This window comes from Anser anser (assembly GCF_964211835.1).
Source record: "Anser anser genome assembly, chromosome: 8".
NCBI lineage: Eukaryota > Metazoa > Chordata > Aves > Anseriformes > Anatidae > Anser > Anser anser.
This window is the reverse complement of record NC_139728.1, coordinates 654,580-669,232: the sequence shown is the minus strand read 5'-3', so window position 1 is coordinate 669,232 and position 14,653 is coordinate 654,580. Positions and strand designations below refer to the sequence as shown.

At 36.7% G+C, this 14,653-nt stretch overlaps 1 protein-coding gene across 6 annotated transcripts in view; it reads left to right on the top strand.

Annotated features, from left to right (window-relative positions):
- EVI5 (ecotropic viral integration site 5) overlaps positions 1 to 14,653 on the top strand; it is a 77,848-nt gene that overhangs the window by 48,705 nt on the left and 14,490 nt on the right. For 3 of the 6 annotated variants that reach the window (XM_083847437.1, XM_083847435.1, XM_083847432.1), the window contains one exon: positions 7,488 to 7,583. The exons of 1 other annotated variant lie outside the window; for it this stretch is intronic. In XM_083847437.1, the coding sequence (XP_083703563.1) occupies positions 7,488 to 7,583 (96 nt within the window). Of the gene's footprint in view, positions 1 to 7,487; positions 7,584 to 7,933; positions 8,778 to 10,239; positions 10,300 to 14,653 lie in introns of those variants that run through there. 2 more of the 6 variants (XM_083847434.1, XM_083847436.1) reach the window with 2 other exon arrangements.

Below are 14,653 nucleotides of genomic sequence, written 5' to 3'. Positions count from 1 at the left end.
TTGCTTCCTCATGTAATGCTTCCTCATGTAATTCATCTTTTTTGTTTTCACTTGATCTGGACTGATAGCTTTAAATGTCCTTATAGCTTTTAATGTCCTAATATCAGCCTTTAGCACACTATTAGTTTGTGTAGTGCTTTCTTAAAACTGCCGAGAGAGCAGTCTACCAAGCTTAACTACACTTTTGGCCTAATAGCAAGAGTTCCTCCCGATCATATCGGCAGTCCTGTTGGTCACTCTGCACTGCTGAAGTTTTCTTTTGGTTGGGTGTTTTCTTTGTTTTTTTTTTTCAAAGCTTTCCTTGTAGTAGTCGAAGGCAGGATGGGCTAAGGGGGGGAGGGAGGCTTTAGAGAAATTCAGGCAGGGTTAAATAAGTTGTAGTTAAAAGCTGCAGTTAGTCAGCTGGCCAAGGTAAGGAGCACAGTGCCAGTGAAGCATAGACAGACTGAGGAAGCAGAGCTGTGGCAGCTGCAGACTCTGCTCTGCATCTTACTCCCTTGCTCTCCATTTCCATTCTGGCTGGTGACCTGTGGCTATCCTCTTGAAATAGTCCGTGTCTGCATTGGGATGAGGAGGTACAGAGCACACGTGTAATATAGAAAACTTTTTACATCTGAGTAATCTTAAAGGGGAAACTGTCTATTAGAGTTCATTCTTCTGTTGGTTATGTTGATCTGGACAGGGGGTAACATCACTTCCTTCTTGGTGTGTTTCCTGGCAGATTCAGAGAATTGTCACACTTACCCTATCTTTAACCATGTCAAAGCTGCTTTAAGAGCAACTGTAAAGGAAATCCATGATTGTGCTAGTTCTCTCCCCCACAGTTTAAACTCTTAGCACTATTTCGCTAGAATGAAGCCTTTCTATGACCTCTGTTTAATAACTTTTCCAAGTACTAACTGTTGAGTAAAGAAATTGTTTCCATCTTTTCAAATTACAGGAAACTTTTTTTACTCTTATCAATAGTGGTGTGTGATGTTAGTGATGTGTTTTTTGAAAGTCTAGAATGAGTCATTGTAAAGTCACTGAAAGGACACTAGTTACCACATTTACCCTTCTGAATAAACTTCATTTACATTTTTTAATGCTATCTTGCCACAGAGTAAGAGTTTAAAAGCCTGCCCTGAAAAGAGGCTGAGGCAGATTGGTACTAAGTAAATATTTTTAAGTCAGGGAAAAAAAAGAGGGAAATATCCTACCCTTTATACATCTTTAGTAAAGCTGATAGATACACTGTCTGAGGAACAGTATCTGTCTGGTGTCCCTTCATTTTTACTGCCCATAAAACTATTGGTTTTGTTTTTCTGTATTTAAGTTCATAGTTATTAATGTGAAAACAACCCATGATATCGAATTTAAGTAGTCTAATTTCTTGTTGACATGTATTTTCCAACTGTTATCATCAAGAATGTTTTAGAAAACTTTAATCTTGCAATTTTCTTGGGATGAAGCACCTGCAACTACAGACATAAGGCCTCCGGTGTGTTCCAGGTGTTCTCAGTGAATTTTTCAATTTAAACTTTGTCATGACTATTACTGTACTTGATTTTTGTAGAGGATACTATACAGTAATAGTTTCAGGTATTTAATACTAGCACTCTGTCCCTGTGCTGCTTTTGCCAGCAGTGAACCCTGGTTCTGGGCTGATTGAGGCTGGAGGTTCTCCACATACTCAGCAGTTCTCAGACTGCAGGTTAATGTGCTTCTGGAGAACTTGCTGCTGCTGCTTGGGAAGGTATAGTAACGATGCTTTTCTCTTAAAAAGGCAGACAAAGGAGGATTATGTCTGATATTACAGCCATGTATCTCAACTGATAAATTTTGTGGGCAGAACTTTTCCTCAAGCTAAAAAGCAAATTTTTGAGGAACAGACTTCTTGTCTCAGGAGCTTTGGGTATAGATCTGGGTATGCAGACAAGTACTCTTGAACTTCAGAGCAGGGTGAGGGAGGTGAGAGCTTCTACAGCTGAAGAGGCCTAAGTGACTTCTGTTTTAGCAGTTGCTTTTTTGATCTGCAGGGCTCATTTCCTGCTCCTTCACTGCCTGTGCTGCTCCCTCTCTATGCACAACCTCTCAGGCCAGAGGCTGGATTGCATGTTGGCTGTTTGCACTGTAACTTTGCCTTGAGTAGAGCTGATACCTGGCTACCAGGGCGTTTTTCCCTGGTACAGGGATTTCTAACCCTGTTAGTGCTGGTAGAGCCCGTCAGTTGAAAAAGTCTGAGGGGGACAATAAGTCCTCTCCAAAAGTAGCAAAATTGAGATGATGGCCCTCAAATTATGTTATGTAGCACCAACTGGTATTACTCTTCTAACTTTTCTAAAAACCTTCCCGGGAAGGGGAGGTAGGCAATGCATTGGTGCCAGTATGCAGAAACAATATCTCAAGGAAATTTATGTGGAAATTCATTCATATGACTGTGGGTTTTTAAACAGAAATTCCTTGATTACAGAGTTGCCTAGCTTTAATTTTTTTTGCTATTCTGGTTACTTAGACATTTTTTCTTCTTGATATGTTACCTAGCTTCAAGAATGTTTGTTTTAAACTTAAAATTACTATTATTTGCCTAGAGACCAGGCATTCTTCTTTGTGTCGTGACCTCCCCAAATACCACAGATTTTCTGTAATAATGCTCCACTTAAAAAAAAAAAAAGAAAACAAGCCACATCCTATGTGTGCCGTCTTAGATTTTTTTAAACCCCTATGAAGAGAGATTAGTAATTGCTTATGTTATTTCCTTTTAAAAGTTGTGATGTTAATACCCTAAAGGCTTGTTAAGATGTAAGTAAGCATTCACTTTTGAACCAGTCCAGTTTGAGTGTTTTTTCAGAAATATATAACAACTCAAGTACAGTATAAAACTAACGCAGAGCAAAATGCATGGTACCTACTGAAGTAAATGCTATGATAGGAAGCATTTAATTAACTCAGCCTACATGAAAGCAGTTTAATTTTTCTTTTGTCAGTGGAACTGTCTGCTAAATGAGGAGGACAAGGCAGTTTACAGCCAAAACATATAAAAATGTGACTTAATGGAAACAGAAACCCTTATATTGTATTACCTGTCTTTATACGAGACAGGTTTTATGTCCTTTGTCCTTTATGTCCACCCTTGGCATTCAAGACCGTTAAGATGAATTTTATTTTTTTGCTGTGGAAGACTTCCTGAATCTATCCATCCTAAAACATGCATCTTCCAGCACATCTGCAATGGCTTGATGCTTGAAGCTAGAAACTAGCAATAATAATAAGATTGACAAGGAAGAAGAGTATTAAAAATGTTCTGAATGTAGGCTCAGACCTTCTAGGCTGCTGGGGCTGGACTATGGAGAGTCCAGGCTCTGTCCTTTGGGCAGGTAGCTCTTTGTTCCCCATCTCAAGTTACTCTTGAAATGGAAGCTTAGTAGCTGAGCTTCCATCCACCACAGCAGGTTCCTAGGCTGAAATGACTGGAGCAAGAGAAGACTTGATCCACATAAGATTGATTTCTGCCTGTCTGAATGAATATTTTCAATATTCCTTCCTAGTGGTGTCTCAGGAGGAGAAGTAACCCTATAAAGAACAGACTAGTTTGATATCTGGAAGTGAAGTAAGTCTGGCAGCAGAAGAACAGAAAAATGGAAAAACTCATTTCTGTAGAGAAATGCATGATAGAGGGCTATAGCTATTCCTCGAAAATTATCTTCCGTTACCCTGCAGTATATCAACAACCATAACTAATTGCAACAACCTTATCCTGCAAATAATAGGTTGAGGATGAAATGTGCAAGAATTCATCAGTATTACTGTCTAAAGTCCTTACACGTGTTTCAGTTCTATTCAGTACTTGTTATATCTTCACTTCTCAGTTTCTTTCCCACTTGTATGTCATTTGCAACCTAGCTAATTCCTTGTCCCTCTACTTCAAGCCAAGTTTAATTCAGATTCAGAGCTGAGAACAAACAATAACCATCAGTTGCAGCATGCCACATGACTAGATAAATTTGAAGAGTCAGAAATTATTTCTGCATAATATGGTGTTATATTCAAGGCTGAAAAAGCTAAGCTGAAACGGCTCAAGCTTAATAAGCCACTAAATGAAACACGAACTTAAAAATCCTTTCTGCAGCTTCCTTTTGTGAGACAAATATTTGGAGCATGGGTATGCTTACAGTCTGGAGTTTCCAGCAGTCTCAGTGGCACATAGCATTAAAGCACAGCTAACATCATCCAGAATTATGGTGCACAAGTGGGAATCTGACCAGCATGGGGACAGAACTTGGGGTTTTACTGTGGTGGTGGTTTTTCACTATTTCAAGATAACGCACACACTGACAGTACTCCTTAAAAAGTGACCCTAGGATGATACCACGATCATTTTATAAAAACATTAAGTTCTTGTTTCACAATTACCATAAAAAAAACAATACATAGTGCTGTGTCATATAACCTAGCGTAGGTTGAGAAACAAATCTAGAATGACAGAATTTTGGGAAGTAAGTATTCTTCCTTTGTGACATAGGAAAAAAAAAGTAGGGAAAGCTGTTCGTATCCTTTTCTGGAGTAGTAAAAGGAACTGCACATGTTGAAAGTTTCCTGCCATCAGGTTTTGGTTTTGATGTCTGTCAACTGCTCTAATAATAAAAAGCTAGTGTTAAAGAATGTTACTACTAAATTTAAGCTGTTCAAAATAAAACTTGCCTTTAATTACCAAATGCTCATCAGAAGCTGAAAATTGCTAGCAAGTAGTATGAACTTAATGCAAATATAAAATGATTGGAAAATGCAACAGTTTTTCATATATTTTTTTATTATATGAAAATATTGGTGAGAAACTTCAATCTTTTACAGTTTTAAAGAATTATAGACAACAAAGACCATTTTCTGACATAAAACTACTTGAAATGTTTTGATTCATCTGAAAGATGTAAAATTTCATCTGTCTGCATATCTGATTTAGAGAACAAGTAATACTTCTTCGGAAGAATTAAATATTTTAATGCTATGTCTGATGCCTGCATGTTTTCCAGTGGTTTGCTAATGCAGCTGCATGAGTGTGTTTTAAATAACCAATGACACAAACAACAAACCTAATTTAACAGCAGCAACTTTAAGCAACTTTAAAATAGGTTTTAAAGTGTGTGTATGTGTGCATATGTACATCTTTGCTGCTCAGAGAGATGGACAACAACTGAGAAGATTAATACCTTGTCCTAAAATTTATGTAGCACCCATCCAATTTACCCACTGCAAATATATTTTGTAGCTTATAGAACATAGTCTTAAATAGTTAGAGGTAGAAATACCTGATTTCTTTATTTTTATTTTCCACAGCTGGTGAAAAGGATCAGCTTCTGACTTCTAGTATTTTGAATACTGCAAGAGGAAGTTACAGCATGAGTTTTCTTTGAAAAATGTATTTGTAGAAAATCACATTGCAGGGTTCCTTTTTTGTGCTAAATACTTCTTGAGTTGTCAGCTCTACAAAATCTGTAAGGAAATTTCTGTTATGAAAGGAAAACTGAAACCTTCCTTGTCCTTCACTAGTAATGAGGACCTTGCAAGCCAGGCTTATGCTGACATTCAGCTTAAGTCAGTTTAAGAGTCTGCTCTTCCATGAGCAAACTTAACACAGATATCACAGAATAACTTGGCATTAACTTTACGGTAATATTTGGGATAAAAAGCATTTAAATTTAATGATAATATATAATTCCCAATAGCATATATACTCTGCATAGTATACAGTAGCAGTTTTCAGCAATTTGTGCAGCGTTGAATTTAAGCTAGTAACTTTTATTGTCTCTGCTGTTTATTCCGATTTAATCGGAAAATGCCTGTTTTGTGTCTTCCTGTGCACTCAATTCCAATGTAAAGCCACATATTTACTTGTTTTAAAAGGGTTATGGCACCTGTCTTAAATTTATGGTGAAAATCTGACTTTACCCTTGTTTTATGATACAGTGGTTTATGGTCACATCATGATTTGGAATCCAAGGTACCAGAGGCTAAAATGGAAAAGTCCATTTCAAATGGGGATAAAGGATTTAGATTAATGTTTCTCCCATGTACATTTTTGCTGTCGCAAGAGATACAGTCCTTCTTGTCTGGAATCTCAATACCAATGAAGCTTTTTCTGTGTATGAATGTAAACTGCATTATTTTTGGTCTGCAAGTTTTGTTGCTTCTGTTTGGATTTCTCAGTACCAATAGTCATCCTTGTAAAGGGAGATAAGTTTTGTTTGCGTTGTTGTTGTTTAATCTATTTAGCATGGGAAAAATGATAATACTTGCTATTTTTTTGTAAATTTGAGCCATGGATTGGCTAGGAAACTAAGTTTGTGCAGTTAATTTACAACATGGAGTAATAGTGCATATGTAAATTAACAGTGAATATCAGAAAGTCATTCTAGTGATGTATACTCTGCAAGAAAAAAACATCTCTGAAAGGGAAATTGCTTTGAGTTTGCCAACACTGAGACTATGCAGGATTGTTCTCTTTATTCAGCAAAAAGATTTTGGAATGCAAAATACTGTCCTAGTACATATTTGTGTCCTGGTGCCCTTTCAGGGAAAGCTATCTGTTAAAGCTTTTTGCTTTGTATTTTGAAGAATAGTTGACACCTCTCATTCTACAAGGTATTTAAGTTCCATTTGCAAGTAACTTCAAGCTTGCCTGTTGAAGTTGATTTTTTTTTTTTGCTTTCTTAAGCATATGTAGAGATTTAGCAAAATGAGCTACAGGTGGAGAAGCCAGATTTTCTTGTTATAGATTTCTGGTTGTATGTGATTTACAGTCAGGTTAAAGACTTGCATAAAATCAAGGTGCTTCTACCTTCCGAAGTTTATAGCTGCTTTGGAAATTATTCATTGGAGGGTAGAGGGGGACACTACAACATACCTACAGCTGTTGACTTGTACCTAGCAAAGTGAAGACATGGGCTGCTTTCAGAAAAGAGTTCTTTGCAGCAGGTAGTTATTTTTCTGAGATCTGCCAAGAATTTGGTTTAGTCACGTTAGGATTCCCTTTAGAGATTGCCACATTAGGATTCCCTTTAGAGATAAGCTGAAAGTGTTGCAGGCTTTCACGTTTCAAGATGCTCAAAAAGATGTCATTGGCACTTAAGAGCTACATTAGGTTGACAAACCTTTTCATCTCTGACTTTTTTTTTACTTGCCAATTTGTCATTGTCATTGTACCTCTTACAGCATTGGTACTAAGGGACATTCTTTTCTTCACTTTTGCTCTCTGGGGTTCCTGCACAATAAATATAATTTTACTTGGGGGGGAGCCCTTTTCATACAGTGTTTCCCAGGGGATCAGCTTGGTCTGAACTACTTATACCTGCTTGTAACTTCAACCAGATGCAAAATGCTGGATGGTTTGTGTGTGCGTGTGTGTGAATGTTGTCTGTACGTGACAAAAATAAGCAAGCTGTTAAAATAGAATTTTAATATACCATATCTGTGAACAATTTGAATAAGATTCTTTTTTTAAATCAAAACAGAAAGAAGAAGGAAAAATTCAAGGGCAGCTTAATAATTCTGATTCTAACCAGTATATCAGAGAACTGAAAGATCAGATAGCTGAGCTGCATCATGAGGTAAGTGATAAAATTCTAGTGTCTGATCACTTGCACCTTTTGTCATATTTTAAATGTAGTAGGTCTTGCTTTTCAAGTAGCTATTATAGCTTCAGAACCTGATTTTGCCAGCGTAAATTATTTTAAATGAATTGAATTAACTTTTGTATATGAGTCTTGCCCTTGTATCCTGGGATGTAAGAGAACAAAAATCCCCTTAATTATATGATTTGACATTAAATGAGACCAGCATGTTCCATCTTGTGTTCTCCTTGATTTCATGAGTTGATCATACATTGTGCTGTGTTGTTATTTGCTGCATTCAGAGCTATGTGCATGAAAATAAGCCCCTTTGTCTTTATTTGTTACAGCTTTTGAGGATAATTCAGTTAGAAACTAAACTGCGTTTGTACAAGCTGAAGAGTCTGTGGAGATCTCTTTTGGTACTTGCTATTGTGAGGACGAATTTTATGTGGTAGTGTACCGAGATTGCTTAAAAAGAAAAAGGATGCTTGCTTAATATCAGTTAACAGATTAAGTTTTAAACTGCCAAAGCCTTTAGCCTATGAAATTTGTCTTCAGACTTCCTTGCTTCAATAGTTGTCATAACTGTCTCTTAGTTAAAAAGATCAGAAGGTCTTGAAACCGAAATGGCTTGTGTAACTGCTGTGCTCACTGGCTCATTTCAGTTTGTCGTATGTTGTGAAGAAATGTCTTTACTTAACACTGTTATGTGCAAAATGCCCAGTCGTCACTGCATTTTAGTATGCTTCTGTATGCATTCTAATAGACAGCTCTGATAGAGTAGCTTAAAATTGTAGAATTGTAAACAAATACAACAATAATTTTGTTTGTCTTTTTGGTTTTGTTAAATAAGCACATCCTTTCTTTAAGTGTAGTTAGTGTTTTTGTAACAACCCTAGTAGATTCAAACTCTTAGGACCCATCCCTTGAGAGTTATAATATAGCAGAGGCTCTTGGAATGCTGTCTCTTCTATAGATAGAAGATAGTCTCTAGAGCCATCAGTCCAGCACCTCTACTGATCACTAAGCTCACTTAAAAAATAAATTTAAAAATCAATAACCTGGCATTTTCCATTAAAGGACTATAACTAGCTTGCTTTGTATGAGAACGTTGCTTGTAGAATTCCCAGAAAGCCAGATACCTTGTGTATTTTGCATTATGAAAAAAAAATAAAGAAAAAAAGAACTGTACTGATTCTGCTCAGTGTAAGTTTAAAAGATTAAAAGTTTTGGAGAAAAAGTAGGGTTACCGTTGGAAAGCTGTTGAATAATTTTCTGTATACAAGCAATTGTCATATGCCTGTCTGAGCAACACTCTTTTCATGAAGGCAAACAAGTGTTTGTTTTTATTGTGAACGGGTTGGAAGGAAGGTTAGGTTTGTTATCTGAGAGAACAATGATGGAGTCATTCTAGTGAATCCTAAACAGTTAAGTCTGGACAAATCTTTATTAGTATTTCTATTTGCTTAAAGGAAAAGGCCAGCTAGGGAGTATACGAATCTCTACAATACTAGAGTTCACATAATTCCATGTAGAAGAGCACTTCTCTCCCAGAGGTGCACTTTGTTATGGCTTACTGCTTACATAGTTTGAGAATTAAACTATAGAAACAAAATATCTCATTCTAGAATATATAGAAACAGCAGCAAGAAACCCTTATATACTAAACAAATTATAAGCTGATAGCATCTCTGAATGCTTCCTTACAGTTTTTTTAATCCTGGAAGTCCTTGTTTATTAATCACTTTTTTCCTGTACTTTAATATATCTAGTTGTCTAGTATTTAAATAGAAACTTTAGAGGGAAAGTAACACTTCAGGCACAATCAGGCTTTATGGAGGGAAAGTAATACTTAAGGCTTTATTTTGAGCATAACCCACTAGGCTGATTTTTATGATAATGTAAGATTAAGTCTGAAATGTAGGTAGTATTTGTGGGTAGATTGATTCTAATGAAGTCTTCAATCAACAGCTGCTAAGTGAAGAACTTCATTTGTAGTGTTTCCTGGAAAAGCAATATTTAACTGGCAATAAGAAGAGGCAAAAATGTTTGCTCTCAACTGCTAAATGCTAGGACTAGTATACTTCAGTCAACACCGATTAAGATTAACTAACTATATGAAATCTGCACTGAAATGTCTTCGTGTGTAGCTGCATTAATGACCATACTACTTGGCTGCTTTTTTATTATACTTTTGCAAAAGCTGGGGGCAAAAAAAAAAAAATTACAAATAACTCTGTGAAGTCATCTTCCTGAAGACATGGTGATAGGCTGACCACAGCCTCCTAGCTGGTTAAAGGTAAAAGGCACTGGTAAAGCAATAGAGTTCTTAGTGACTGTATGAAGTTAACACTTCATATATTTTACCTGCAGAACTTTAAACTGGACACCAATTAACGCAAAAGTTATAGTTGGGCGAAGTGACACAAGGTTCTTGGCGGTGCCAAGATACTTATTGATGATTCTGTTTATTGAACACTTTTCCTTGCTGAACACTTCTTGCAGTACTGAATTCTTACAGAAGTTTACGTCAGAAGGTTCTCAATCTGAAGGCTGGAACAAAATAATGAAAAATCATGTATTGAATGAATACAAGTAATTGGAGTGAAGTCCATATTAGCCTTCTGACAAACACTTTTGTGTCTTTGGCCAGAAATATGAGTGCGTGTGTCCCTATTATCAGTGGAACCTGGAGTAGTGAGATACTCTAATTCCATCCTGTGATGTGATCATGTCAGTGGAAGGTCTCCAGTAAGAAACACCAGAGAATGGGGCAGCAGGAGTTGGTTATTAATGCTGCCTGGGGTCTCAAGCTGAATTCTCCCAGTGGAAAGTTGGGTTTTGGGTGTGCTACTACAGAGCAGGAGCAACAGGCTGCTGCTGATGTGGCACATCTTGACTTTGTAATGGAGAAAGCTGACACCCAAATTTCAGTTACCATACTGGAACAGGTGAGAGAAGTAACCCAAATCAGCTATGTTATCAGAACTCTGCATATAATGTAAGATTATAAATTTTATTTTTAAAAGTTTTTATTTCCAATCCTCTGCCTTTTGTTGTCATCTACGTAATTAATTTTGGCCTGTCTCTTCTGAGCTCTGACAGGCTGCAGTTTCTGTGAAGCAGCTTTATTACTTGTCATTAAATACAGTAAGCTTGGTTCCCCTGTCTTTGGCACAGAAGTCAGATCAGATGAGTGTCATTTGACCTTACATCATTTAGAGCAGGTTAAATTTTAATGTTAATGACATAAGTTTACAGGCACTGCAAGATTTGTAACGGGTTACGTATTGTCAGATTGTGTACTGAGTGCTTGTATTTCAGTGAAGTTTCCTTTGAGTAGACTCTAAGGTATTAAGTAAAAGCATCTTCTGTGAAACATTTTCACTATTCAAGAAACTGTCTCACTTCAGTAGGTAGCACAGAAGTGAACAGTTAATGTTTGTGGGGGAAAAATACATGGAAATGTTAAGCTGCTTTGAATTCCCATTAAATAAAGTAAAGGGCTTAAGGAAAACTGAAGTAAATCATAAACTAGTTCTTGTTCATTTCAACATAAATCACATAGTGGGAGGAAGAAAAGGGAGGAGGTACTTTGTAGTTTGCCACTTTTTTTTACTTTTAATTCAAACTGAATGAAATTAAATGATTTATAAAGTGCTTAAGTTCTGTATTTCATATACTACCCCTTTGTACATGCAGTACTTTATATATATTACACAGCAGCTGTCTCTGCTTCCTGTTGGATGTTGCAAGGCTCATATGTGTTACCTAGATTACAGGAGTGGTACAAAAGATTAGAATTGACATGCTTACCCACAAGCTACACTGGCAGACCACAAGACACCTTTGGAGACAGAAGCAAGTGGTTTCCAGTCTTACAGACTTTGTGTTTTAGGACTGAAGTGCTTAAGGTTAAATTGTATTCAAAGCAAAACTGTGTAAAAACTTGTCCTTGTCATACTGCTAGCTGATTTTTGTGTCTCTTGGAATGTTTTAATGAGTTTTGCTGTTACATTTCAGTTTTTTATTAAGTCTTTAATCTTAGCACAATTTTCATAAGCTAAATTCTTCCTAGTATGTATTCAAATACAATAAAGCACGTAGCCTCTACGATTTGGGATTGTAGAGCATTATTCTATGCTGTCACTACTGCATGTTGTACATATGCATTGGGGGATAGCTTTATGAAGGAAAGCAGCAGCATACAGAAACTTACTGCTTCTTTCACTCAGTATGTGTTCTTCCTTGATATTTGAAAATCACTGAAGGGTATAAAACTCAAAGCATGCAAGAATAATAGAATGGCACTGAATGTCTAAGGGATGAATAATCATGAGATTTTCTTAGTTGCCAGTGGAAATTGTCATTGTCCAGGCGAGCTCCAATTTCAGTTTTCAAAAAAGTAGCATTAAGTGGATCCTCCAAATACTACAGTGTGTCTGAAATTTCACTTCTAAGGTGCCGATTTTGCTCACTTCATTTTTCTTAATGCAGTTCCAACACATTTTGTATTTATTGTACATTGCAGTATAAGTTTAGGACTGAAATAGACTCAATTTAAATGTTTTCCTGATCTCACTCAAGCTGACTAGCTGCTTTAACTTTCTGTCCATAGAAGGCAGGAGTATATCTGATATATTTAAAACCATTTTTCACACTTACCTGTACTTCAGGGATCTGGTAGTTGATGAGTAAGGAGCATTTACTCACTTCTCTCCAGTGCAAAAATCAAGATCCTCAAGTGAAATGGGGGCAGGGATAAATTCCTGAAGTTGCATAGATGCCACTTGCATCACTGAAAAATGAGCTACTTGCTAAAGGCCAGGGAGAATGTTCTGGGAAAATACTGCTGTTTGCCTCTTATATTCTTTCTGCCTCTTATAATATTTCTCAGGCATCTGCTATTGACCAACATCAGAGACAGGATATGGAGCTAGTTTTGTCCTAGCTGTTCTTCTGTAAATGATATATGCTTTTAACAAATAAATGCTTGAAATATTTCGAGGAAGGAAGGATGAGATAGCTCTCAAATATAAAAATCTTATGCATATGTTTTTGGTGTTTGAATGAAAAACAAAATCCTGATATTAGTGTGCCACAAAGGTGAAGAATTCAAGAGGTTAGAAAACCCTCTGCAAACTGCCCTCATTAACAGCATAGCTGATGGAAAAGAAGATGACAGATGCAGCTAGAGCATTACTTTCCAAAATGATTTTGTGAGGTTTTTAGAAGGCTATAATGGTAACTTCAAGGGAAATTCTGGTGATTAAATTCTTGCATATTGACAATGCAGAAAAAGGGTTATGTTTGTGTCTTTTATATTTCTCACTTTTAGTATCTTGAAAACTTGATGGCTTCTCAAAGAAGTAGTGACCACTAGTTTACTACCTTTCCATTCCCACGTACAGAGTTTTATCTAGGAATGGATCTGATACTATGTTGTAAGAAACTAATGCAGTCAGTAATATTCTGATACAGGTGTTATCTCATGGTCTGATCTTGTTCATGGTGAACTTGCATTTTAAGGTTGGCTTAATGAAAAGAGATATAAAAGTTGGGGATTAATTAATATGCTTTTGAATTATTACACAAGCAAAATCTTTTAGGACACTTTAGGTAATTACTTTGGTCATATCTTATGCATTATTTATCCTCAAAGGAGTAATTGCTAATATGGCTAAAGCTATGAGTTAAAGCTACTTTTTGCAACTTAGGGTAGCTTTCTAGACTTACCACTGCTGAAACTAAAATGGAGAAGGGAAAGTAAACTCTAGCCATCAGCCTGAAGGATGAAGAAAACCTGTATAGGCCACATAATACAACAACCAAACAGAATTCAGTGTGCTGTCATCTGCAGGAGGAAAGTTTAAACCACATGAACAGTTCCTTTGGTCTTAAATACCATGAACTTGTAGGTAAGCTCTGTTTAAAAAGTGCTCATTTGTTTCCTCCTTATTTTTATTTCAGTGGTTAATCTTAAATCAGCATGGTACAGTGAGTGGTTCTGGTCCCAAGCACAGTTTAGTCTTTATACAAGCTGTACAAGCAGCTAAATGATGACTGTGTCAACCATGGATGAGCACAAAATGACACTGCTGTTTGTGGCCACTTGAGTAGCATGAGATCAGTTGATCACTCCTAGCAGCATTCCTAGCTCCTGATTCTCTCAACAATAGTATCTGGCTTTGGTGATGGCATACCAGCAGGGAGCATTATCCCTTTCCTCTTCATTTTGTTATTAGGTCATCTTTGAGTCAAATTCAATGCTTAGCAAATCAAATGCTCTGTAATCTGAAGCACCACTAGACTGCATTCAGAAGCAGGGTAAATAACTGAGCTTTATTCTGCTGTACTTAGGCTACTGTCATCCAGCTACTCAATTTGGATGTGCCTGTACTGCTTTGCTATCACAAGTGACTGCAATGTGGGCATGTCTTCCACCCATTCAGAGCTTTAAAGGTTATACATAGCTTTGGGTGATGGACATAGAAGGATTAACTGTGAGAAATGGATTCTAGTTCAAGCTATCAGAAACAAAGTTCTTCACTGAAGACGTATTTATAAGGCAATGACTTGCATGCATCAAATCGTATGAGTTAATGAGACAAGATCAGACTTACCAGCATTTAGATCTTGGAAAGAAATATGTAACTTATTTCATTAGAATTGGGGTGAGAACAGCAAGTCCAAAAAGGCTTACTACTGTTCTTGTAACATCTATAGTTGTATATAATGCTCTTCTACTCAGTCTCGTGAACTTACTTCCCCTCCTTGTCTCCTGGAGATAATGAGATTCATGAAAGGTTGGAAGTGTGCTGCTTACTGTCCATGTAGTATGCTGTGTACTGTACTGTACAGGCAGATATGTATTTGGCTTTTTGTGGTTGTCACTTTTCATGCTTGCTTTCATAAAAACAGCTAATCTCTAAGATTGCAGTCAATTTCTACATTGTTCTTATTTCAGTTTTCACTAAAACTAATGCTTGTTAAAAGTACTGCTTGTTTCTCAATACTGACCAGAATCACATTATCACCTTCCAATAGTTTGTTTTACTGGACAAATG